The 27,505-nt window shown below is 34.7% G+C and overlaps 2 protein-coding genes across 6 annotated transcripts in view; one reads left to right on the forward strand and one right to left on the reverse strand.

Annotated features, from left to right (window-relative positions):
- Positions 1-8,521, forward strand: part of LOC106869878 (akirin-2) — a 25,880-nt gene extending 17,359 nt beyond the window's left edge. The window contains exons 2-4 of the mRNA XM_014915804.2: positions 3,997-4,269; positions 6,330-6,401; positions 6,504-8,521. Of these exons, the coding sequence (XP_014771290.1) occupies positions 3,997-4,269; positions 6,330-6,401; positions 6,504-6,514 (356 nt within the window). The 3' untranslated portion in view covers positions 6,515-8,521. The remainder of the gene's footprint in view (positions 1-3,996; positions 4,270-6,329; positions 6,402-6,503) is intronic.
- A 331-nt stretch (positions 8,522-8,852) lies between these two features.
- LOC106869849 (lysine-specific histone demethylase 1A) overlaps positions 8,853-27,505 on the reverse strand; it is a 44,705-nt gene continuing 26,052 nt past the window's right edge. For 4 of the 5 annotated variants that reach the window (XM_014915780.2, XM_014915766.2, XM_014915792.2 and 1 more), the window contains exons 8-18: positions 25,523-25,623; positions 23,219-23,361; positions 20,800-20,890; positions 18,136-18,270; positions 16,399-16,472; positions 15,845-15,993; positions 15,474-15,569; positions 14,705-14,910; positions 14,291-14,533; positions 12,047-12,128; positions 8,853-10,612 (exon numbers count right to left, since the gene is read on the reverse strand). In XM_014915780.2, the coding sequence (XP_014771266.1) occupies positions 10,368-10,612; positions 12,047-12,128; positions 14,291-14,533; positions 14,705-14,910; positions 15,474-15,569; positions 15,845-15,993; positions 16,399-16,472; positions 18,136-18,270; positions 20,800-20,890; positions 23,219-23,361; positions 25,523-25,623 (1,565 nt within the window). In that variant the 3' untranslated portion in view covers positions 8,853-10,367. The remainder of the gene's footprint in view (positions 10,613-12,046; positions 12,129-14,290; positions 14,534-14,704; positions 14,911-15,473; positions 15,570-15,844; positions 15,994-16,398; positions 16,473-18,135; positions 18,271-20,799; positions 20,891-23,218; positions 23,362-25,522; positions 25,624-27,505) is intronic. The other variant, XM_014915775.2, reaches the window with a different exon arrangement.

Here is a 27,505-nt window from a genome sequence, read left to right on the forward strand (position 1 = left end):
TATGTATATATTTATATGTGTATATGTATATATTTATATGTGTATATGTATATATTTATATGTGTATATGTATATATTTATATGTGTATATGTATATATTTATATGTGTATATGTATATATTTATATGTGTATATGTATATGTATATATTTATATGTATATATATGTGTATATATTTATATGTATATATATGTGTATATATTTATATGTATATGTGTGTGTATGTATATATACAGTTGTTGGACAGAATAATGAAAACACCTTAAAATTTTAAACAAATTTATTTTAATATGGAGTAGGACCATTTTTGGCAGTAATTACAGTATGGACTTGTACAAAGTTTGAATTGTTTCCAAAGGAATTTTTGTCCATTCTTCAGCTAAAACTCTCCAGTTCTTGTAGTGATGATGGTGGAGGATATCGACTCCTTACTTGTTTTTCTAAAATGCACCAGAAATGTTCAATAATATTGAGATCTGAGGACTGTGGTGGCCAGATAAGATGTTTAACTTATGCCATTCAGTAACAACTTTAGCTGTGTGAATTGGTGCATTATCACCCTGAAAGATTGTGTTTCCCTCTGGAAACAGTTCCACAACCATAGGGTGAATTTGATCAGATAAAATGCTTAAATAGTCTTGACTATTAATTCTGCCACGAAGGGAAACCATTGGGCCAGTGGATTTCCAAGATATAGCTCTCAGATCATCACAGATCCTCCTCTGTGTTTAACAGTTGGAAGAAGGCAGTCTGTGTCAAATGTTTCTTTTGGTTGTCTCCACATGTACACTTAGCTGGTGGTCGGAAATAGGGTAAAGGATGTCTCATCCGAATAAATAACATTCTTCCACTGCCCTAGGGACCAATTCTGTAAGTTTTTACTCCACTCTAAAAGCTTTGCAGCATTTGTTTTTGAATATAGTAGTTTTCTGATTGCAGCCCTTTCATGAAATCCAGCTTTGTGCAGCTCCCGGCAAACAGTTATTTTTTGGATACTGGGTTCTTGAGGTGGTCATTAAGCTCTGCTGTAATTTTGGGAGCTGTACTTTTGTGATCTTTTCTATAAGAGTCTGACGGTCCCAATCTGGAAGTTTTGGTTTTCTTACTGAGTTTTGTTTCAACGATGAGGTTTTTCCCTCTTTCTCAAAGCCTGTCATTCCTTTCGAGACAGTACTCCTTGATATACCAAACATTTCGGCTGTTCTCGTTAGGCTGGCGCCAGCCATACAAGCACCAACAATTTGACCTCTTTGAAAGTCCGATATAGATCTGTCATTTTAATTAATTTTAATTACCTTTTTCTGATGATAGCTGAAAAGAAACAGCAAGTTTAGCAAAACATATTAAACAACACTAATAATGAATAAAAAAAAAATAAATAAATAAACAAGCTTTTGACAGTTTTATAGATATTTCAAAATTATGATGCTAGGTATTTCCATTATTTTGTCCAACCCCTGTATGTGTGTATATATTTATATATGTGTGTATGTATATGTGTGTGTTTATATGCATGTATATTTTTGTGTATATATGTATATATGTGTGTGTGTGTATATATGTATATGTATGTATATACCCCAGAAAGAAAGGCCAGCACACTGACATACAAGATTCTCTGGGACAGAAAAAATCCTTATGAGATGCAGGTCAAAGGTCTCAAAGTGGATAAATAGGCAACTGAAGGATGATAGCGAGACGTCTATCTTAATACGCATACTTATAGAAATCAGAAACAGGATCAAATTCTCACATGAAAAGGACTATAAATTTGCAAAGGAAACAGCTACAATACAATATAAAATAGCACTATTATTCCAAAGGAATGACTCGCTGACAACAGACCCTGAAGAGTAAGTGAGATACTCAGTGAACAATTTAAAAGTGTCTTCGCTTCCCCTTGGACACATGCAAATAAAAAAAATCCAGCTGAATTCTTTAATATAGGCAAGTGGTAGGTGAGAGCTGTACAAGCTATGTACAGGGATGCTACCAGTAAGGTGAAGGTTGGCAATGAGTACAGCAAAGAATTCAGGGTACAAGTAGGGTTTCACCAAGGATTGGTGTTCAGCCTCCTCTTGTTCATCATCATCCTCCAGGCAATAGCAGAGGAATGTAAGATAGGCTGCCCCTGGGAGCTCTGCTATGCTGAAAACCTTGCTCTTATAGCTGAGTCACTACTAGAACTAGAGAAGTTCCTTGTATGGAAGCAAGGTGTAGAATCGAAGGGCCTTAGAGTTAACAGCAAAAACCATAGTATTACTAAGTAGGAAGTCAGACAAATCACAAATCCCTTCAGGTAGATGGCCCTGCTCAATCTGTAGAAAAGGTTTGGGTAGAAACTCCATAAGATGCACCCGTTGTAAGCTTTGGACATAAAAGGCGCAACAATATCAGAGGAAGGTTAACAAGGAAACTAGCTTTTGTATGTGAAAGATGCACAGGTACAATAAACGCTGAAAATATGCAGAAAATGGACTCATCAACTACCAGGGAAGCAAGCTAGAGGCAGTAGATAGCTTCCATTATCTAGGTGACCAAGTTAGTAGTGGAAGTGGATGCTCTGAGAGCGTAGTTGTGAGAATAAGATTAGGCTTGGCAAAGTTCAGAGAGCTCTTGCCTCTACTGGCAACAAAGGGCCTCTCTCTCAGAGTGAAAGGCAGATTGTATGATGCCTGTGTGCAAACAGCCATGCCACAAGACAGTGAAACATGGACTGTGACAGCCGAGGACGTGTAGGCTTGAAAGAAATGAAGCCAGTATGTTTTGTTGGATGTGCAATGTCAGTGTGCATGTTCAACAGTGTAAGCTTCTTGAGAGAAAAGTTAGGCATAAGAGGCATCAGATGTGGTGTGCAAGAGAGACGACTGCGCTGGTATGGCTGTGTGATGCATATGGACAAGGACAGCTGTGTAAAGAAGTGCCAATCTGTAACTGGAGGGAACCTCTGGTAGAGGTAGACCCAGGAAGACATGGGAAGAAGTGGTGAAGCATGATCTTCGAACTTTGACCCTCACAGAGGCAATGACTAGTGACTGAGACCTTTGGCGATATGCTGTGCTTGAGAAGACCCGTCAAGCCAAGTGAAATTGTAGTCATGGCTGATGTTGGTGTCTTGTAACTGGCACCCATGTGGGTGGCATGTAAAGAGCTCCGTTTGAGCATTGGGTCTCAAGGAGGTAAAGTGGCTTAGTTCCTTTCGAGCATTGGGCCTCATGGAGGCAATGACCGAGACCTTTGGCATTATGTCATGCTTGAGAAGACCCATCAAGGTGAGCAAAATCACAGTCATGGCAAATGGCACCCTTGCCAGTGGTACGTAAAAGCACCCATTACATTCTTGGATTGGTTGGCATTAGGAAGGGCATCTGGCCGTAAAAAACCATGCCAAATCATATTGGAGTCTGGTGCAGCCTTCCAGCTTACCAGCCCTGATCAAACCATCTAAACCATGCCAGCATGGGCAATGGATATTAAATGATGATGATGTGTGTATGTGTGAATACTGTTGGTTGTAAATTGGTTAGAATAATTGCGTACAAAGTAATGTAATTATTGAATAGTTGAATGCAAATTATGTGGTGTATTGTATTACATAAAATTATTAATAAAAACTAGTTTGAGTAAATTTGTAGTGGTGTGTGCTGTTAAAGTTTGCTAATATGAAAAAATACCTTGGAAGTGAAAATCGCTGTAGAAAAGCCTGGCCTAAAATTTCAGAACCCATATTTTTCTACAGTATAGAAATGTATTCATATTTACAAACTTATCTAATACACTGTCTTAGCCAATTATGAAATATTTGGTTAAGCATTCAAAATTACACTCAAATGTAAATCTTGGAGGTCTTCTTATCTTTTCTTTCTTTCTTTTTTCTTTTTGTTTGTGTTAACGTTTGAAATTGGAACAGTAATCAGGTAGTTTGATACTGTTTTCCTCTCTCCTTTGGTCAATTTATGTAACAGATTAAATAGAGAATGTGCAATTTCCTTTTCAGAACAAATAGCAGCTAACATCAGTCTGGAGATCAAGAGATTGCAGCGTAGACGTCAATTACACTATCAACGAACTAACAGTCCCCCTCCGCAAGAAGTTGGCACTTCGCAGTCGTGTTCATCATCTCTATCTCAAAATACATTCTCACCTAGCAAGAAAGATACACCTTTGTTCACTTTCAAACAGGTTACTATGATATGTGAAAGAATGCTCAAAGACAGAGAGTCTCAGGTCAGAGAGGAATACAACAGTGTACTTTCAAACAAATTAGCAGGTGAGACTAACAATGAAGGATTTTACTCATTCTTTGTTGGTTTACTTATCTTTCTCCTTTACATTTTTTCTGACTTTTACATTGCTATCATAAAGTTTTTTTTTTACTTTATTTTCTTAGCTAGAATTCAAATTTTTCACTTCTTGTATATCTTAGTACATTATAAATTTGAGACTCAAAAGCATTTTATCAGTACATGTAATGTTCATTTCTGGTACTGTGGTATGCAGCTTCATGATATAAAATTATTGGCATTAACCTAGATATCCAACATCTTGATTTTGTTTTGCTTATGTATTTGTTTCATTGCCGAGTTATAAATATATCTTGAGTAATCAACAACTCTTACTTGCAATGTCTTCATATTCTGGCATGTTGAGAGAGAAAAATTTGTTTTTAACTCTATGAAGACAATTTAAGAAACTTTTGGAGCAGGAATATGACATTAAGTGTCCAAAGATCCAGTCTTTAATAACACAACAGTGCTAATAGCATAATGCTCTGTAAGTTCCTAAATCAGGCCAGGTCTCTGCAGAGTTAATCTTGAATGCTAGCTTATATGTTTGTCACATCCCCTCAATTCCTTGATGGAGTTCTGCCATGACAGACAGTGTCATCATTTAACGTCTGCTTTCCATGCTGATATGGGTTGGACGGTTTGACAGGAGCTGGCTAGGTAGAAGACTGCACCAAGCTTCAGTGTCTGGTTTTTATGGCTGGATGCTTTTCCTAACACCAGCCAACTGTGATTTTGGCATTTTTATATCCATCCCTCTCTATGTCTGATCACAGTTGATTTCTTTTAGAAAGAAAGAGCTGAAATGACACCAGTACAGGACTGGCACTTTATCAATCCTGAAAGGGTGGAACATAGAATTGACCATGGCAGAAGTTGAATTCAGAGTCCAGAGAGCAAGAAGGATTATCACAGAGTAATCTGTTTGATGTCATACAGCTCTTTCAGTTGGTCTCTCTCTCTCTCTTTAAATATATATATTATATATATATATATATATATTAATTGGTACTTTATTCAGCTGTCCTCATCCAAATGCATCACATATCCATACCAATGCAGTCTTTTTGTTTTTGCACACTACATCTAATTCCTCCTATGCTCAATTTTTCTCTTGGCACTTTTTGTAGTTGTTGTTCATGCACACTCAGATTTCACATCCTGTAATAAATGCTCAAATTATTTCATTCAGTCTTCTCAACTCGTCTGCATTCAAGGTCCATGTCTCACTACCATGCAGTATTGCAATCTACCTTTCTGTCTGAGAGAGATCATTGTTGCCAGTAGCAGTTTCCTGACCTTTCCCCAACCTGTTCATACCCTGGTTGCTATACTTTTAGAACAACTACATAACCTTATAATATCTAGGTAACAACAGCTATCAACTACTACTAGTGAGCCATCTAGGCATTTAAGAGAATCTATATCTGGTATATTCAGTGTACTGCCCCAGTGCATCTATTACCTACATTCTCTTAGTCTGTCTGTGATTTCATTACACCTATTTGTGTGCAGTGAGTCAATGTATGGAGTTTATACACACTCATTTTCTGCATATAAGCAAGGCCATTTTTACTTGAAGACAACAGGTTCCATATTTAGCTTCCGTGCCTGTTATTTTCTCAGTGCAGGAATGAATGTCTTACAGCCAGAATCTTTAAAGGATAAAGATGTCCTCTTTGGTAGAAACTACACATCCAATGGCAAATCAAAATGATATAATGGATTGATACTGTTCTGAAGGTGAAATCCTCTTGACAGCTAGTTGAACTAAAACCATGTAAAATAAATGTTGGGAGCAGATTTGAGCTTGTGATCCATGTCAAGGGAATTCAATACCTTGTCTACATGGTGATCCCATCTTTAAATTATTAACATAAGGTTGTGCAAATTTTAAACTTCTTTAATGAAAGTCCTGCATGTCTCAAGTATTCATCTTATTGGCCTTTCAGTCTGAATATTATGACAATAAAACTAATCACTTGCAGAGTTTTAAAAACATGTTAAAATTGTTGATGGCAAAGTTGATATTTTCTATTTACAGAGCAGTATGAAGCTTTCTTGAAGTTCAATCTTGACATGATACACAAAAGCTTTGGTGATTCGCCCTTTTCTTGTAAGTTTAGTTTTTCATGTCTGTTTATGTTACCTGCAATTATTTTTCTATGTAACTTGTATAAGGAAGTACTTTACTTTTTTGTTTTTTTTCTCTCATTAGATATTTCATAAGAACGCCAATTGATCCTATGGATTTTTGACCAAGTTATTTTCTGTGAATAGTCATCTGTTGATTCCAGCATATTCCTGATGTTCATAGCTACTACAACAAAGCAACAACTTATTCAACAGTTATTACTTATTTTCTATGGATTTCCTTTCAAACATTGGATACAAATCCATTTTTGGACTAAATACAATAATTCAACTGATCAGAATACATTCCTTCCCATGGATGTACAAGCTATCGCCTTTTTATCTGGATTATGAATCCTCCTGCTTAACAAATGGTGCAACAAACCTTGGATTTTCTGAAGACTTTTCTGTACATATCAACTTGTGACTTAGTTACTTCATTCAACATACTGTAGACTTTATATTTTAGTTGCTCACTTGAAATTATCTGCCATGTAAATAAAGAAAGGTATAAATAAAACTTTAATTTGGTTTATCTCTTAAGTCAAATACACTCTTATTTCCTTAGAAGCCAGGGTTAACTTTTTGATTTAGTGTTAAGCTCATAGATATTTTGAACAGTTTAAATAATCAAGTTGAGGGTGGCATTTGGTGTAATTGGGTTTGGTTAGTGATTTTTTTTTTTATATTGAATAATTTAAAGATTAATCTTGGTTGTGATTCTCTATGGTAATTATGAAAGGATTCAATTTTTTTCTCCCCTATATAGTTGTGTAACTAGGTCCAGTTAATCAAATTCTTTGTTTTTAGACTATGGCTTCCTTTTCTATCTAAAGCTAACAGATTAAAATAGTGTTAATTAACTGTGAACAGACTAAGTATTGGCTAGTGCTCCTGTTTTTCTAATTGTAACTCTTGATTATTAGTTGAAGTAATGTTGATATCAGTATAGGGGGTATGGCAGGAAAGCAGTGATTCAAGGTTCAGATGAGAAAGTTGTAATAGTCTTGTTTTGTCTTAGAATACTCAAGTTATAGATACAAACATCCAGCCTCCTAAGAATTAGCTTTTAATATTAACCTTTTGTGTCTTCATCTGTTGACTTTATAGTCTTGCTGTGGATTGAAACTCGGGGAATAGGGCCATTTCCACCTTTTACATTCACCACCAAATGCCATCAGTCATTGTTCATTAGCAATCAGTGTACTGTGATATTATTGATCACTGGTCTGTTTATTCCAAAGCATTACAATTTGTAATTGACATAATTACAAGTTTTTAAGGTTAGTGATCCCTCAAAAGAAAACCAAAAACACTCTTTAAATGTGCGGTAACCATGTATTTATGGTGTAATGCAGCCCCTTATATTGTGTATTTGAGTGTGTATATATATACATACACCAAGGAATATTAATTCCTATTATCTTTCCATTAAACTATTTAAGCAACTCTTAAAGAGTTGTCAGCTTTGACTATCTCAGGAAATGTTTCTGTATACTTCAAATGCTAAGTTGTCTTGTAGGTTGAAAGATGAATTTGTCCATTGCTGTGTGGGTCGTGTCAAGTGTTTCTTGCAAATTTTTATATTTTAGTAACTCTTAAGATGGTAACATAGTATCAAAAACAATATCTCAAGAGAACTTTGTCAGAAATGGCTTTAAGTTGTCCAACTTGCCAATATTTACTGCTGATATTGTCTTTTAACCAGTCAGGTAATAATATTGAATTCAACCAAGCAAATACTGTTGAAAAGATAAGCCTAGACTTTAACTTTTCAATTATGCATTTATTTGTAATTTCTTTTTTTCCTCAACTACTTTGGTATATCTGACCGGGCTCAGCAACAATTGCTGCTGAAATCATTTGTCTATTCAACTAAGAGAAAACCAGAAAATATAGCCAGGCTACAAGCCTGGTCATCTGAAGTAATGCTAGGAATCAAATCCTTTATACTATTTGTCTCTTGTTGGCCAAAATATGCTCTCACTAATTTACTATTGTGTGTACTTGGAACACATCTGCAGACAGAATATTTTCGGCTTGGATTTTAAGAGAGAGAAAATAAAGTCGTTATTATATAATTTTAATAAACTTTCAATCTTATCTTTTCTTTTTTTGCTTTGCTTTTTGTTATTGAATAGAATGTTTAATGCAAAAATATGCCCCTCTACAAGTTGAACATTCCCTAAATGGTTATTACAACTGTTTTAGATTCCCAAAATGTAAAATAAATCTACTGACCAGTGAAAACAACAAAATTGCACCAAAATCTTAATAGGCAACCAGGCAGTCTGAAGTGGATGTTAATACTATTGCAATATGTATTTGCAGAATACAAAAATCTATGCATCTCATTCGCAAAACAAATTTTATGTAAATTTCAAATTACAACCTTACTTATTAAAAACAGTTCACATACACACTAACTATCAAATCAATTTCCTCAATGATTTATTAGGATGTAGTCCTTGATAAGAGTAGAACATCTCTGAAATAGGACTAACCTGGAATTAAAGAATAAATTTACCTCAACTACAAACTTCTCGATCCTTTCTCTTCAGAACTGGAACTATTTACATTTTATCTAGACAAAGGCTTGCAAAATTTCAAGCTGAATATGAACCACAATAACCGACAGGTTATGGACACTGTCCCTCTTTCTTAATGAAAATATCTCAAGAGTATTTCGTAATTAGTATTAGTGTGATCTTACCTGAAGTGGAAGTAATCTACACTTGCCAACTGAAAGGAACATTAACAATTCAGGAGTAATGATTGTTTTTTACAACTATTACACATCAAATAGTTAGAAATGAATCATTTTGAAATTTTTTTTTTTTTTTTTTTTTATAAAAAAAGCTTTTCCTTTTATTCAGCAAAATTGGAAAAATGAAATCCATCAGAAAATAAAAATTTCACTGATAGGGAGTTGATTATAGACAACAAAGTTTACAATATGCCAATGGGCTGGTCCTGTCTCACAACTGATATGGAAACTATAATTAGATGACATAATTCAAAATAATGTCAAGGTTTTTAGGTGAGATGGATGGATAAATAAATAAAATTTATGCGGAGAAAGAAGTGCTGAATTGCTGTTGCAGTCTTTTCTCCAAATTCAGCTTCCTGAGGTGCAGACAACAACAAGCTTCCTGAGTTTCAGACAATAACAACATTGTTAGGAATGAAATAGAGATTTCAAATTACTAGAATTCAATCTAGCAATGGATTTCAGATTGAGTAAAATGAAATATGATGGAATTAAGACATTCTTTGTATATATACATCATCACCATACATATAACTTTAAATCAGAAATTTCATTCCAAGTAATGATTTCCACTACAATCAACAGCTGGTATTTTTCCCCTTTAAACTCAGTTTATGCAGGGCTTAGAAAAACTGAATTCAAATCTGAAAACAAAAGTAAACACATGCATACACACAGATGAAGTAAATGACACCATAAAATGATCCAGTGGGAGTTATGGATGACTGATTGCAAATGATAAAGTATTAGTGACAATACAAATCAGGTCTCCTTAAAAAGGTTGCACATGGTTTGCTAATTATGGAAACCATCTATGGGATGAGACAAAATTTGTGAAGATTACTGAAGAAATTATTGGATTAAATTTTCAAACCCAAACTATCCATTTAAAACAAATTTACATTCAAGCTTCTTCTGTTCAGGTAAACTGGGCTGGTGATAATGGTTATCTAAATTAACAAAAATACAAATTCCTGCTTTTTTATAAAAAAAAAAAAAAAAAAGACAAACATGTGAGTCTTCAAAGATTAAAAAAAAATTATGTTTAGACATTTACATTTGTGGAGTGAAGATATGAATATGAAAATGTAAAGTTTAGCAAACATGGATCAGTATACATCCTTTTTACTTTCTTTATAGAGTAACTGTTGTTTGATTTTTTTTTAAAGAACATGGAGTTCAAGTGACATGCGTTGCTACTGGTGGTCGTTGTGGAAGGGCATAAGGAGCTCCAAGGAATTGGTCAGCAATACGGCCAGCTTCTCGGAATCCACTCAACAGAGCACCATGGACAGTAGCAGGGTAGTTGCGAATGGTGTGCTCACCAGCAAAGAAAAGTCGAGGTAGATTTCCTGGTTGTGGTGGGCCACCAGTTGCAGCTGAGTTTGGACAAACTGGAGTTGCCATCAAGTCATAATCATTACCTAAAATAAAACAAAAACATTTTGTTAGAAATTAACTGAAAACTGCTTTAGCATTGAAGCTGGCTAAATTTTACGAATGCTATAAAATTGTTTCATTTGAATCAGCTGCACTCAAACATTAGTTACTATGTCTACTTAAGTAGTAATCTTTGACAAATACATTTACTTCCTATTTAGTTTTACTATTTTCACTTAATGGAACATGAGAGCAACGTGGATTGTGGCAACTTGTACAACCCATACCAGCATATAAAAGTAAACTCAGAATGATTGTTAATACTGGCTTGTAACATAAGCATAATGTTACACATAGTGGGGAGGAATGTAGCCAGTTAAATGAAGCTCAGTACTTGACAATTCCTGTCTTTCCAGATTTAACAAATCAGCAGAAGTCTGAAGGTAAACTAAATTCTACTCTATGACCAATTTTGCCATTATTAATATAATGGACAGTAAAAGAATTAATCTAATCTGTTTGCAATAAAATAAGAGGAGAAATAATTTAATCAAGAAAGATGAACAACATTTTGATAAGGTAAATTAACATGGAAATTCATGGTTAAAATTTACATAAATAGTGATAAAAATATTTAGAACAATTATTATTATTCAAGAGTTCTACAAAAAATTACTACACTAACAACAACCATTAAAAAGAAATTAAAATACATTATTTCTAACATAGGCTCAAGCTCACTTATGGTACTTTATGTTTTATTCAACCCATGAAACAGGAAAAACTAACATGAGCACAGGATGTTAAGGGGCTTGACTATATATAAATCTTGTTTTTCTACCAATTCAGTCAATTCAATAAATGGATATTTACCTAATTGAACTTTAAACCTCAGCCATCCATATATGAAAAGGAAGATATAATTTCTAACAGTTTTCCCCTCCCTTGGAGTCCTGGGACAAACATCCTTTGGGCTCCCAGAACAAGTTGCAAGCTTATGGCTGGTTATACAGACTGCAATATATATTTTTTAATTGACCTTTCCACCTAAAATTCAAATGCATTTCTTGTGTAACACATGATGAATGATGCTGTATTGGTTATAATGATGGTTGCTGCTAAAAGGAACCTATGGAGTAGGTACCTGAGGACTCTACTCCCAGGAATAGTGGACAGAAAAAAATGAATGGATGGATATAATTTTTAATTTTAGACACAAGGTTTCACATTCATATAGAAGGGGCATAATTAAGTGAATAGACCAGAGTGTATGACTGATAATAATTTTATCAACTCCGTTTACCTTCAGAGAAGTGATATGCAAATTCAGTTCTGTTAGGAATAGAATGCAGAAAGTGTTCAATCCAATAGTTTTAACATTTATACAAAACATTTGTTACCAACTAACAATACATGATGATAGTAAGGCGTTTAGTGTAGCAATCAGAGACAACTACAAATATTTAACAGTTCATTACCTGATGATCCAGCTGCAACGTATGAATAAGAACCACGTGCCCATGGGTCAGCTCGCCATCTTGTCACCAAAGTTTCTTTGGGCTACAAAATACAAACACTCAAGTGTCACAAATTAATCATCGCCAACATATATTTCTAATAAAAAGAAATATTGTATCTTGTATCTCACTTATTTCATGCATTGGACTGCAGCTATGCTGGGGTTTCACCATGACATGTTTAGTCAGACACATTGACCCCAGTACTTACTTTTAAGTTTGGCACTTATTCTATTGGCCATTTTGCCAAACCTCCAAAATACAGTAATGTAAATAAACCAACACAAGTCGTCAAGCACTGGTAGGATACACAAACATACAATGGACTTATGCATAGTTTCTGCCTAAGAAATTCCCTCACAAGGTTTAGTTAGAGTTGCCCAAGGTGCCACACAGTCGGACTCAAATTTCTTAACGACAGACATGCCTGCATCTGCACACACACACACACACACACACACAAATATAAAACTAATCAGGCTTCTAAATAAGAAAGCATAACTAGAAGGAAATTTCCATTTCAAATGAAAACATCAAATGTTTGCCAACAATATTTAGTCTGCATACAGTGGGTTGAAAAAGATTAAGCAATTAATAGACAATGTTGAAAAATCAGTTACAAGCAAGGTAGATAACTCCATTAAACTCGTTGATCGAACATTTTGGAAATAGACTTGAATAAATTTGGTCCTTAAAAAAGCAAGATAGATTTCAACCTTATTAGACAACGTCAGCAAAGTATATTCTACTCAGTCTGGTCAGACTAAGAGTAAATAGAAATAGAGGCTGTGTAGTGACGCTGATTATGAGTTGGAGAAAATACCTCAGGAGTGTTTTGAATACTAAATATAACGCAATAAGGTCTTGCCTATGTAATACGAGTTTGAAAAACACTTGATCTAAGTGATTTAGAGCAGACAGAAAGTAAAATATCACTCCAATTAAGTAGGTTTAGTCCTACATAATTGATCAAGCAAATCTATTAAAGGTGTTTCAACCATGATGTCCCCGTTTTTTTTTGTTTTTTTTAAAATTTTCTCCTTTCAGTCATATGAATCTATACATCTTGAAAATGGTAGAGTATGATTTAAAAGACATTTTACTGCTATTTCTAGCATGTTGACCATATAGCAACTCACTTTTGGACTCAACATCAGTTATAGTTTTCACATATAATAAATAGACCAAATAATAGACAAAATAAAATCCCAGAGAAAAACCTTGTTTATTATACACATTGATTTTTCTATAGTAAACTGACCTACAGAGAGAAAAAAATGCTTAGTCAGGTTTAATATAACTGCTTCATAAAATTCACAGCATTCTAGATGAAATCAAAACAAATTTGAAAGTGACCTTTGAAATTTACTGTAACACTATTATTGTTGCTTACTAAAAGCCCATTACTTCCTGATTGATATAAAGGTAAACAATGACATCAACAACAACAAAACCAGCAAGAGAAAACATTTTAAAGAATCTACTTTAATTAGAAACTGTTTTGAATATTAAAGAATTTTTAAACCATTATCTTAATAAATCAAGACAGCATTTTACATTTTCAGAACAGAAAAACATTTCAAATTAAACCATCCAGAATTTTTCATACATAAATATACATTTTTGATAAGAGTGAAAAAAAAAAAAATTTTTTATTATAAAAAACTGAGGGCAGTAGTTGGTTTCTTGTATAATGTGCACTTCTGTTTCTAAGTTTTTTTTAAAAAAAGAACTGAGGAAAAAATAATAAAAGGAGGAGGTGACATATTATAAATTAATATATATGGACCAAAGTTTAATTCAAATTCTGTGATACTTCAAGTTCATCATCATCATCATCGTATAATGTCTGCTTTCCATGCTAGCATGGGTTGGACGATTTGACTGAGAACTGGTGAACCAGATGGCTACACCAGGCTCCAATCTGATTTGGCAGAGTTTCTACAGCTGGATCCCCTTCTTAATGCCAACCACTCCGAGAGTATAGTGGGTGCTTTTACGTGCCACCGGCATGAAGGCCAGTCAGGCGGTACTGGCAACGGCCACACTCAAAATGGTGTATTTTACGTGCCACCTGCACAGGAGCCAATCCAGGGGCACTGGCAACAACCTCGCTCGAATGTTTTCAAAACATAAAATATTTATCCTTAGCCATTATATATGGTTATGATAGAAATGAAATTTTACCAAAATGAAATAACTCACCTGAGGAACAGCATTATTGCCAAATATTCCTTTTAGAACAGCAATTGAACGTCCAATAATAACATCATCACTGACATTCTCCATAATAGCAGCTGCTTCTCCAGCAACAAGAGCCAGCAGCACTGGAGCTTTATACAGGTTCCAAAACAGGAACAACTCTCCTCGGCTGGCTGTTGTGCTACCAACGTGTCCAAATAGATTAGCATTAGGATCCCAAAACATTCGGTCAAAGCACAATACAACCTGAAATTTAAAAAGGAAAAAATATATATACATCTCTTCAGATATTTACAAAGACTTTTTGTTTTTAACAAGATTTTAAAAAATCTAAACTGTAAAAAATTAGAATTGAAAGAAGCAAATATATAAATTAATATATGGCAGAAATATGATTTCTTGATCATTGTAAAATACCTTATTTAAATTGCCAAATCCAAGTCTCTGAATAGCAGCAGTTTTCCAATCAGGTAAAGGTGGTGAGAATTGAACAGCATTGACACCATTGCCACGAACACAATCCTTCAACACACCCAGGGGTAAGGTGCAAAGAACTGCATCTCCTTTGAAGGTCATTGAATTGCTACTACTGTTTCGAGCATTCGTTGTTGTTACTTCAACACCTAGTGTAAAGAAAGATAATTTTCCTAGAGTTAGAAACAGTTCTATATGACAGGCTGTGATGGTTGGCTCAGTCAACTGTGATCATTCCATACAATATGGTCAGTCAATTTTGTTATACCAAAACTGACTTTACACTTGCATAGCAGAAGAAATATTTTGTTAAAGTAAAAAGAGATTTATTGCATACACCAAAGATGCTGTTATCGTTAGTGTCTGTATTGTAAACATACATTACTGTTGAACCTGGTTTTTCACATAAGAACTGAAGCATATAATAACTCTTCCTAGACACAACTTTCGAATACTTGAAATCAAACTGGTTCTACATCATCATCATCATTACTGTTTTAACACTCAATTTTCCATGCTATCATATTACTGTTACAGGTCAACACACAAGTAAAAGCTTACTACTGAAAACAGCAGCGCAGCTCCAATTTATATTCATTAAGTTTGCTTTCAAACCGTCTTCAATTATATTTATTTACATATGCATTCAGTTCTTAAAACTAACTAGTAACAACTTTTGTTGCAGCAATGTGTATAAGAAAGGGCAACTTACCTGTTGCAGAATAGCGGATCTGTCGCACTGCTGTGTTCAGTTTAATATCTAACCCCTCAGCTAGTGCCACAGGAACACAAGAATAACCATTCCTTACTAGAAATGAAACAAAAATAAATTATTAAAAAATAAATTCTCACATTCATAAGTTGATTTTAAAACAAAAGAAAAAATATCAGAAAACAATTTAGGACAAAATACTTTCATTTGAATTATATCTAACATGTAATATTACTTTTGCATATAAAATATGCTAACGGCTTAACATTAAGTTCTAAAATTATTCAGTTAATTCAATTTAAAGAAACTTAAAGGAAGTTTGAAAAACAGATATAAAATTATGACAGTGGTTGTGAAAATGAAAAACAGACCTGTGAGGTGGCTTCCAGAGAACTCAAAACCATCATCTTGATCCCAGTGTTTCAGAGATAAAGTAGACAATGGTGTGGCATTGGCAAATTCCAAATTGGCAAAGTGCCAGTCTAGAATTTGACGATCACGAGAGGAAAGATAAACATCACTGCAAGAAAAATTTGGAAATCTAGAAAACAGCTAGAAATATTTGCAGAAATTTTTTTTAATGGTTAACCAAAATTATTTTAAAACAATGATTTTTGTATTTACAGAAAGTCAAAATAATAAAATGAAACATTTTGGAAAGAATGTATATAATTAAGCATTTTGGGAAAAGTTAAAATGCCACAAGCATTCTGATAAGAAGGTATAAAGACAAGAATCTTGAAAGTAACATATACTAATGCAAGCATTTTGGAATCAATGTATGCTAGTATATCAATTTTGGGATCAATGTAGATTAGCACAAGAATTTTAGAAACAACGTATACAGATATCAGTAGCAGCAATGATGAGTCAATACTGTTATATTTAATACTCAAGTAGATAAGAGTTTCAAACTTCACAATACCTTGGTGGAGATGATTCAAGTTCTTGTAATTTTTCATCAATTTCTTTCTGTTGTTCAATAAGAACATCATATTCCTGCAACAATAATTAATTTAAGATAAAATACTACAAAACCAGAAATCTACCCTTAGTAACATTAATTAACAGGTGCCAAACTTTTCTTTAGTAGACACAGGTATAGCTATGTAGTTACAACCTTCAATTTGCAATCTCATGAGTTCCTTGGGCAAGTGTTTTCCACCATAGCTTTAGGTTGACCAATAAGTGGAGTTTGGTAAATGCACACTGTACAAGTACCCTGTTGTATACATATATGTAACTCACTTTCAGTGAAAGGTGTAAATATTAGCAAGAAACTGAAAAACTCTAGCTTTCAAATAATAAATTGGTGGTAATTGTCCAGCCCAAGTTGTACAGATAATCCCCTCTAATTACAATCACTACTATGAGTGTAATAAATCAGAGAATGACACATTGTAAACCTGTAACCAATGATGTTATTTATCTTTTATTTTTTCAGTCATGGGACTGCAGCCATGTTAGGGCATCACCATGAAGGGTTTCAGAGAGACAAATCAGCCCCAGAACTTATCTTTAAGTTTGCTGAAGTGCTAAGTAATGGAGACATAAACAAACCAACACTAATTGTCAAGTAGTGAGAAGAGGTGACAAACACATATTCACAAACAGGCTTCCACACAGTTTCTGTCTACCAAATTTACTTATGAAGCATTAGTCAGCTTGGGGTTATAACAGAAGACACTTGCCTAAGGTGCCATGCAGTGGGACTGACCCAAAACCATGTGTTGCAAAGCAAGCTTTTCAACCACACAGCTATGTCTGTGCCTATGTTCACAAAATGAGATAATTTTTTTTTTATCACACTTGTCAATTTTAATGATCATATAGCCAATCATTTCTGTTGATTTCAACCTTTTTTTTAGCTCCATTCTTCTCTCGGTTTAGTTTTTATTTTTATCCCATGCATGTTAAGAACCATGCTACTCAGTCATCATCATCGTTTAATATCTGACTCCTATGCTGTCATGGTTGAATGGTTCAACAGAATCTAATGACCCAGAGGACTGCATCATGTTCCAATGTCTATTTTGGTATGATTTCTATGGCTGGACGCCCTTTCTAATGCCAACCACTATACAGTGTACTGGTTACTTTTTTCCCCCTTTTTGGAGGGAGAATAGAATAGACTATGGCTTAATCATTTTATCAAGCTTAAGTAAACCAATCCAACAAATATGTTGACATTACATAACTGTCTACTTCCAAATAAGATTGAAATATATAATTAAATGAGAATGTGTTTCCTAAAATGTATTGCATAAGATATAAATTGATAACACTTGTGTAAACAAACTCCTTTAACAACTGAACTAATCTATTTAATATTTTCATTTTATTAAATAAATTGCAGATTAAATGTAAGAAAATTAAATACAACTGATATAATGTTACACCCTACAAACAGTAAAAAATACACAATTATTAATTGATTAAATATGAAATTATGGTAAAAAAAAAACCAAAGCAATTTCTTTCCCTGACAATAAATGTGTAGCTTTCATTAAAGAAACTTTCAAAATCTTGTTAAGAAAAAATTTACTCTATCAACAAGTCTAACAGCCAAATATTACATTGTTATGAAATAGAATCTTTACATGCTTTTTCTTTAACAATTTTTATTTTAATCAAATTAACAGACACTCTAAAAATCACTTACTTTGCAGACTGCATTGAGGTCTCGAAGTTTACTTTTTACAAGGAAGTCAGCAGTGATATCTCTTGGAGTCTTGGACTCAGAGGCTGTTTTCCATTGACGATGCAGATCTTCAACTCTTTCTTTACATTCAACCATCTGAAAATATCAACATCAAAAATTTACAACAACAACAAACTTGCAATAACCTCAATATTTCAAGTACACTGCAGTTGAGGTTGTTGGTTACTGCAGGTCAACCCTAGTCAGTAGGCTTATGATCAAATATATTCTAGTTGTGACTACCTAGTCCTTTTTCCAGCCACAGTGTATCTAGGAGTACTTTATCTCAATGTGCCCTTCCTTTTCCAAAATAGTCTTAAATCTTCTTTAAATCATAGGCTATTAAATTTAGCAACAGTGTGTGAGCCCCCTTAACTTGTTTAGTTCATTATAATGGTAATATTATATGGACAATAATATTTTCATAGAAAAGCTATCTTATATTAATCTAAAACTAAATATCACCAACAACTATATGGCTGAGTGGATAAATACATTGGATTACAAGATCTTGCATGGTAGTCTGTATCTCCTTACAGATATCTACTTATGTCTTGCTAAGGTGCTACACTTATTTGTATTAACATATTAGAAAAACAGACTCTGAGAATTACATGCAACAAGTAACATTGGAATGTAAGCCACAATTTACTTACCTTTCAGCTAATCCAATTTGTATGAAACAAGAACTTTTTAACCAATATCTTTTACAAATTTTTTAAAATTAATAATTTGATGATAAAATAGATTCAAGAGTAAAAAAGGGTTCTACTATGAATATCTAAAATTTGGAAATGAGAAAAAAACACAACCACCAATAATAAAACATTAATGTATATTACATATATTGTTATTCAACAAACAGATAAACAGTTTCATTCTACTCTGAATTAATGAAAACCATGAAAAATACAAAGCATTTCAATAAAATCTCAGCCACTACTGAAATGTTTTCTGTGCACAAATTGTCTCCATTGAAGAAAACGGTTTTTGCAGCCCAGCTTGTTTTTTTGCCAGCCATGCAATGTTTCGGCAACAAAACTTTTCCATTGCTCTCCACTGCACTCCTACAATGCTCCCATCAGTTACCTTCTTTGCTAAAAAGTCAATTGCTAGCAGAAAGAGATGGATTGAGAGGGTGCAGCACTGACAAACACCTGTACTGATGTTGGACTTTTCACTATGGCTAGTATGTCTTGACACAGCAGCTAGAGTTCACATACAGATTCTTGAGGTTTTATTGGAGGATATCATATGCCTTGACAATCTCTCACAATGTTTTCTAATGGATGTTGTCAAAGACCTTTTTGAAGTCCAGTAAGTTGACTGACAAGGTTTGCTATAACTATATATTGTTCCACAATGTTTCTGAGCATTAAAAAATTGCTCAGTACAAGAGCAGCTGCAACAAAATCCTTCTTGTTCTTTTTGCATCAATGCCTTGTCAAATCTAGTTGTCTGCAATATAGAAAACTTTTCCTGATACGGAGAGCAACATCATCCCCTGCCAGATGTTGCAGTCTACTAGGTTTCTCTTTTCTGGAAGTCTTACAATGAATGATTCCTTTTCTCCAATCAGTAAATATTTGCACCTATCATTGGCAGCTATTATGCAGATAGTGATGTTACTGCATCAATGCCACCAAACTTCAAAAATTCAGCTGCCATTTGATTTTATCCAATAGCTTTTTTTTAGTATTCCTCAATGCTTCTTGTATTTCCTCTTCTGATTACATCAGTTTTTACTTGCAGGAATTCAATTAATGGTTCTGAGTTGAAATCAAATAGTGCAACTACATCTAGCTGGTTCAAGGGTTCTAGAAAGTGTTTCCACCATCTGACATTTTGTTCTTGTTTTTTTTTAAACAAAATTTTGCTAGACTTATCTTTCACAAGTAAATGGCTGTTTTGGCTTTTTTTTTTTAACCTAACTCTCTCAAAGAACAAGCAAGAAAGATTAGGCTCAGAATCAACTGTAAAAAGGCAGAGATGATGCAAACTAAAGCTACAAGCTAACCCTTCATCTTCATCATACAACAGGTTGTGAAGACGTGGATAATTTCTCCAACCTGAGATCAATACTAGTAAAAGTATAAATTGATGTGAAGAATAGAAGTGGCAAAGTAGAGGCTATATTCAATCGTATGCATAAAATATGGTCAACAAGCATACCATGAAGGTCCAGTTATATAGTGAAATAATTAAGCCAACAGTTTTGTATCACAGTGAGACATGGAAAATGTCAGTGATGGTCACCGAGAAGCTTGACACATTCCATCAATGATGCCCAAGGAGGCTTCTCAAAGACATCTTGAAAGATAAAAGTACAAATGAGGAGATCTTGCAAATCAAATCCCAGCTGTTGTAAAATATTGCAGCACTGCATCAGTTACACCTTACAGGTCACATTTTGTGTCCAACAGAAGGAAAACAGGAAAAGAGCCAGTCCAAGTACATCTGCCACCACACTTTCTAGGAAGACTTCAAGTGCACAAGGAGCAGTTGGACAGCAATAGAAAGAACTGTGGTTACATTGAGCACAATGGAGAAACCTTGGTGTTTTATATGTCCCAAAATGTGGGAGGACCTATGTCTAAGTAAAATAACCATAATAAATAGAAATACCAAAGTTTGATTTTTCCTGAGTTTTTCTTGCAGTTCAATTATATTTCGCTGGTGTTCACACTGCTTCTCCTTCACATGTTTCTCTTGTAACCTGTTAGAAAAAAATATTATGAACTGAAATACCATCCCAAACATTTTCTATTGTTTTATTAACAATTTCCAAAAAATGCTTTATCAAAACTGTTTACCCATATACAAGTCACACTATTTTATGCTTGATTGTAACTGAAAAAACAGGTGTGACTTACACATGGAGTAAAGTTGTTGGCCTTCTATGAAGCTCAAGTAAAACTCACTAGAATACTGCCCCTATATCTGAGACAGTGGCACACCTACACACACACACAAACATCCTTAACCTAATTATCATCCAAAAGTCAAATGATTGGTAAATATTCACTCACCAACAAATTTTAAGTACTGGTTCCATCTCACAGTTTACTAACTCTCTCTCCACCTCATCAACTGCTACAAAACAATCTATTCATCTAACTAGCTCACTGATTGATGTCTTCACCCAAGCTCATTTGCATCCTGTCATATCCAAAATTATGCACTTAACAATCTAATTATTCTTCCTCAAAGCTGCAACCCTCTGAAATTACTTTTCCACCCACATTTTTACAACAGATTTAGGAAGTCTGCAAAAATCATGAGCACTACCTCTCCTCTCTTAACTATAAAATATATTTCTGGCACTTTGTATACAAGATTAATTCAAGAGCCACTCACATAATGTCTAATCAAAGGTGTCTCTTAACATCTCATGACTGACAAGCATGTTCCATTTGAATTTGATATCTAGTTCAACTTTTCAAGTTCTACATTCACTTTTGTAAAGGAGCCCCAAAAGCACCCAAGTAACAATGATATCATCATCAATATTTACAAACATGTATCCTGAAAATGTTAGTGAGCATTTTACAGCTAGCATGGAAGGAAGGAATCTGAATACAAGATTGGTGATTTGGTAAACGACCCGGAAGTACCTAAGGAGAAACTGCAACAACTGACTAGTTCCATTTTCTTTCTCTCTCTCCCCTCAATGTGCAGAGCAAAGGATTCTGTTTCAAGTTTTGATAAGTACATAAAAATTTCTAACTCCAATCTTCCTAAATATCTCATTCTTTCATCAGTAAAGATGAAATCCTTTAGTGAACTTTAACAGTACTACAATACAAATGCTAAGAAGCAGAACTGCTTTAATTCTTTACAAACAACTCTCAGCATAAAAGATGTCCTTCATTGCACACACTAGGATTCACCACTCAATGAACTCTTTCCAAACACCAAATTTGATATTTCATGATGATTACATCAGAGACCCAGCTTTCTCTTCACAATCAATAAATATTTCAGTTTTTAACAAGCTCTGACAATATACATCATCATCATTTAACGTCCGTTTTCCATGCAAGCATGGGTTGGACGATTTGACTGAGGACTGGTGAACCAGGTGGATACACCAGGCTCCAAACTGATTTGGCAGAGTTTCTACAGCTGGATGCCCTTCCTAACGCCAACCACTCCGAGAGTGTAGTGGGTGCTTTTACGTGCCACCAGCACAAAGGCCAGTCAGGAGGTACTGGCAACAGCCATGCTCGAAATGGTGTATTTTACGTGCCACCTGCACAGGGGCCAGTCTAGCGGTACTAGCAATAAACTCACTCGAATGTCTTTTCACGTGCCAGGAAGGCGACATTGGTAACGGTCACGCTCAAATGGTGCTATTTCTGTGCCACCGGCACGGAAGTCAGACAGCTGGTGCTCAGGCAACGATCACGCTCGGACGGTGCTCTTAGTGATTTACTGCAAGTTCAAAATATGTCCTACAGAGTACTGTCCTCATTTCAGAAACGGTACATCTATTTTGATAATTGACAAACAAGTGCTCACATAGACAAAGACCCTCTATTGAATTGACAAAAATCATGCACTTCCTGAGCCATCCATTTCCCAGTCTTTTTTACTGATGAGTGTAATGGACTTCACTCAAACTGACCCACTGCATTTGCCTCTCTACTTGTTTTTGTCACCTATTCCTTACCACTCCCATCTCTCCATACAATTCCCAAACCATGTGTATTATACTTGCTATCTTTCATTGCATGAATTAATGATCCATGCAATTGGCTCTCTACAGTAGTTTAACCTACAAATTAACCGAGTCAAACATGCACACATGGATCGTTCTACTCCATGAGTATCTAATTACTCTGAAGATTAATGATCCCTTCGACATTTCACATAATCAATGGAGGAAAAAAAATACTCCTGACTTCAGTTAATTTTCTCCTTGTCTGAAATAATATATATATTGCAGGCAATAACACAAATACACTTCCTCCCAAGCATTTCAAACACTTAATTCAATAAATTATTCAATTAAAAATATTTAAAAAATAAATACAAGTCTTACTTAATAACAGCCTCTAATGACTGGCCAAGTGATAGAGGTTTGCCATTGATGAAATTGCAGTCGAGTTGATGAGAGAGATAGGATGTAGCTTCTAACAAACGGTTAAATTCTCTTTCAACCATCTCATCTTTATCTTTAGGGACCTGCAAAAGAAGCAATTGCACATGTAGGAGAAACATTACACAAGCCAAGACAGTTAACTATAAGAAAGGCTACACTCAAAACTTATATATAAATTTTTAACTGTCAATTCAGTAAATTAGTAAAATACCTATTATGTTACTAACCAACACATTTCTTTCAAATAACCAGTTGTTTTTAAAACCATAAAGTAGGTCCCAATTAAAAATAACTCCATATATTTCAATACTATGTTTAATCAAATTACCTCAAAATGTTTACTAAATAAAAACTCTAAGAGGGTTAACAAATTGTTTCCCTATAGAAATTCAGTTAACAAAAAATACCGAATTCACTTAGTCTCTCAGATCCATATAACAGAGACTATGATGGCCTCAGTTACAGAACATGATGGTCAGTGAGGAAAAACAGGAAATATTCACTAAATGTGAAGTGGCAGTATTCATAATCATAATTTTAGTAAGGGATGACAGGGGGCCGATACTCGTGGCAGTTTGCTGTGCTTGAAAAGACATGTCAAGTTAAGTAAAAGCATGGTTGCCCTTGCATGCAGACTCATCCTTTGCAACCCTCTCCAGCTGAACATCCCTAATCTTGCAGGCTCATAAGTGCTAGTGCCATGTAAAAAGCACCCAGTACACTCTGTAAAGTGGTTGGCGTTAGGAAGGGCTTCCAGCTGTAGAAACCATGCCAAAATTGACAAGGTGCCTGAACAGCCCTTCAGCTGGTCAGCTCCTGTCAAACCATCCAACCCATGCCAGCATGGAAAACAATGATGACCATTTCCATGTTAGCTTGTGTCAGACCAAATTTATTGAGACAATTTTTTTACAATATGCTCTTCCTGTTGCTCTCATCACTTTCCATGCAAGGTAACATTTCTCCTAACCTTCCAAAGACAAATAGACCAATAGCTGGATGTGTTTTCACATAAGATTGCAAACAAATGACACTGTTTTGTATGAATAGTGATTTTACACTCTGCATGTGATGTCAAGCCAAGGAGATATAAACACAAACACACATGATGGGCTTCTTTCAGTTTCTGCCAAGCAATTTCACTCAAAAGGTTTTGGCTGGCTCAGGGCTGACGTAAAAAACAGTTGCCAATGGTGATGTGCAGTGGAACTGAACCCAAAATCATGTGCTAATCAAGGAAATTTTCTAAGGATAGTCATTTGTTCAAAATATTTGGATACAAATCATATTTCATAAAAGGCAAATTGTCAGTGAACACTTTTGATGTAAACTGACCTGAAATGGCTCTTGGCTCCATGATACAAACTTCTGCTTTTAAGTGATCTAAATTAAAAACCTCTTATCAAACTTTCATGCTAATTTATGTTCCAAGAACTGACTTAATGACATGGTTATTCTACTAAATTCTTCATTATATTCAAAATTATTTGAAACTGCCTATTTCAATAGAAATATGATAACAAAAAAGTTAATCTACAGTAAATACTTTGACAAAATTCACATTATATCTCAAATATGCAATATGAATAATTTATAAACTGTTCATTAAGGTGTTTCTAATTATTGACTCATATAGATTTTATTGTATCAAATAAATTAGTAATTAAACTGGTAAATTTAAACTAATCTTGAGAATGAGTATTGAAAATTGAAAACTGTTGTACATTTTCAGTGGTATTAATAAAATATATGATCTGAAAGCTGGAAGACTTAAGAATTTTAACAAAACTTATTCTTAAATTGGTTATAATCAGTATTTTCAATTTGACAAATTTGAAAGGCAAGATTCTCTGCACTAAGGATTAAAGTTTTGCAAAAAAAAAAAAAAAAAAAAAAAAAAATCAGCTCAGTAATGGTTTCTGATTTAGGCACAAGGCCAGCAATTTTGAGAGGGGTGGGATTGACCACAGTACTTGACTGGTTGGTACTTTATTTTATCAACATCAAAAAGATGAAAGGCAAAATTGATCTTGGCAGGATACAAATCCAGAACGTAAAGAGCTGGAAGAAATACCACAAAGCATTTTGTCCAAAACTCTAACGATTCTATCAATCCACGGTCCTTAGGTGATTAAGTAATAAGATGGAATCGACCAGATTAAAATATCAAAATATCATTTATACCACTTGAACTTGAACAACAAAAGAAAGAAAGACAAATCAAAAACTAAAATTGATATTTACACTTACGGTAGCTCCATTACTTTCATACAGAGGACACTTCTGTTTGATTTTATGGAGCTCCATGTTTATTTGACGGCTACACACAGTGATAGGGTTCCCACCTGAAATAAAACCAAATCAGTTTTTCACAACATTATTGACTTACATGGATAAAAAGACTCATACACTACCTCATAACCTGTAAACTTAACGAAGAGCATCATTTTACAAGTGCTTCTCCATGTTAGCATAAATTGAATGGGTTGTCACAAACTAAGCCAGTTACTTGATGACAATTCCTTTCTAGATGTATTGGGGACCAAGTATCACTCATATGTTCCTTTTTAAGTATAATTTCTCTTGCTGGATGCCCTTCTTATCCCCAACCACTTTACACAGCACAGTGAATGCTTTTATCATGACACTAACACTAGTGTTAGTGTCATGATAAAAAGTTTCACCATACCCTGCATGTTTATATGAAAACTGAAATTAAAGTCTATTATTTCCCATTTCCACTGTATTTAAAAAAGAACCCCTACTAATTGCTGTTCAAAAGAAAACGTTTTCTGTCATTCTGAAATGAAAGTAGTTGAATGTAGAACATTTTTCTTTACTCTGGCTCAGTCTCTTTCACCACTCTTTTACTGACACATAGGCAATCCAGACAACATTGATTTTCTTACTTCTAAACCAAGGTTTTACCAAACCATTGCTGCCTGCACCTTTATCAGATCATCCAACGCCTACCTTATTTCAACTACCCACCACTTCCACATTCTATGCACCCCACTTTCACACCTCTCAAACTCAATGACTGTTCTACTCAATTAAGTTCCACCACTTCTATGCTGTTTCTGACAGTACTTTCTGATCCATCAGACAGAGTGACTGGAGACACTTAAGAAAGCAACTAAAACAATCTTATTATACATATCCTTCCACATCCCACACATAACCAAAATCTCATAACTCCTAAACAAGTGATTCATTCATAGCTGGCCTGCAGTAGTTCAACAATTGGACCTCCTTCAAACCTTTTATCCAGCACTGCTACTACTGCAAGATCATCATCCTAAATGCATTACACACCCACTGGCTCTCCCAACGTCCTAAGTGTAGTTGGTCCCTTTTGATCCCATGCCAAAATGATCCCTACCAACTCTGCAGAAGCATTATTTCCTCTACTTCACTGTCAGAGTTCTATAAGCAGTACTCTCATGGAGAAAGCCTCTACATCAACAGCCCACTTTGCATTCAACTCCACATACAACAAACTATCACTCTTCACACCACTACCAGGCTCATCACCATGAAAATATATACACATCAATTACAAAAAAACCTAGGTTATATCAAATAAACTAGGCCACTGGTGGTAATAAAACCCCTTAGCAAGCTCCAGACTAACCTCTATTTCCACCAAACTCTTCAACCTCTTTCTCTCAAAAAGGATATATCCCACTCTTTGACAGTACACTCCATGGTGTTCCATTTCTATGAAGGACAATCTCTTTGACCTCACCAACAGTCACTCTACAACACACACTTTCAACATCTTCATCATGAGGGAGACAGCCAATTTAACAACTTTCTCCAACACTTTCTAATCTTTCCCAGTAAAGGTTACCAGTGAAGATCACCAGTATGGCTTCCGTAAAGCCAAAACTAATGAAAACTTACTCTCCTGTCTCACTCACTAACAGACACTCCCCCATTCTTGAAAAATTTGGCAAAAGCAATTTTGTTGCACAAACAAAGTATTCAACTGTGTCTGGCACACAAATCTCCTGTCAAAACCACCCACTTACAGGTGTCCTCAATCTCCTGGATCAGTAGCTTTCAGTAGAATCACATCAGCAACCTGGCATGTGCAAATGGGGTTTCCTCTGATCCACATTCTATCAGTCTTGGTTGCCTCATGGTTTGGTTTTGTCCCTATACACCCTTCTGTCTATACATCAATTACCTGCTTGCCAAAACCTCTAAAAAAAAAAAAAAAAA

Source organism: Octopus bimaculoides, chromosome 2 (genome assembly GCF_001194135.2).
Source record: "Octopus bimaculoides isolate UCB-OBI-ISO-001 chromosome 2, ASM119413v2, whole genome shotgun sequence".
Lineage (NCBI taxonomy): Eukaryota > Metazoa > Mollusca > Cephalopoda > Octopoda > Octopodidae > Octopus > Octopus bimaculoides.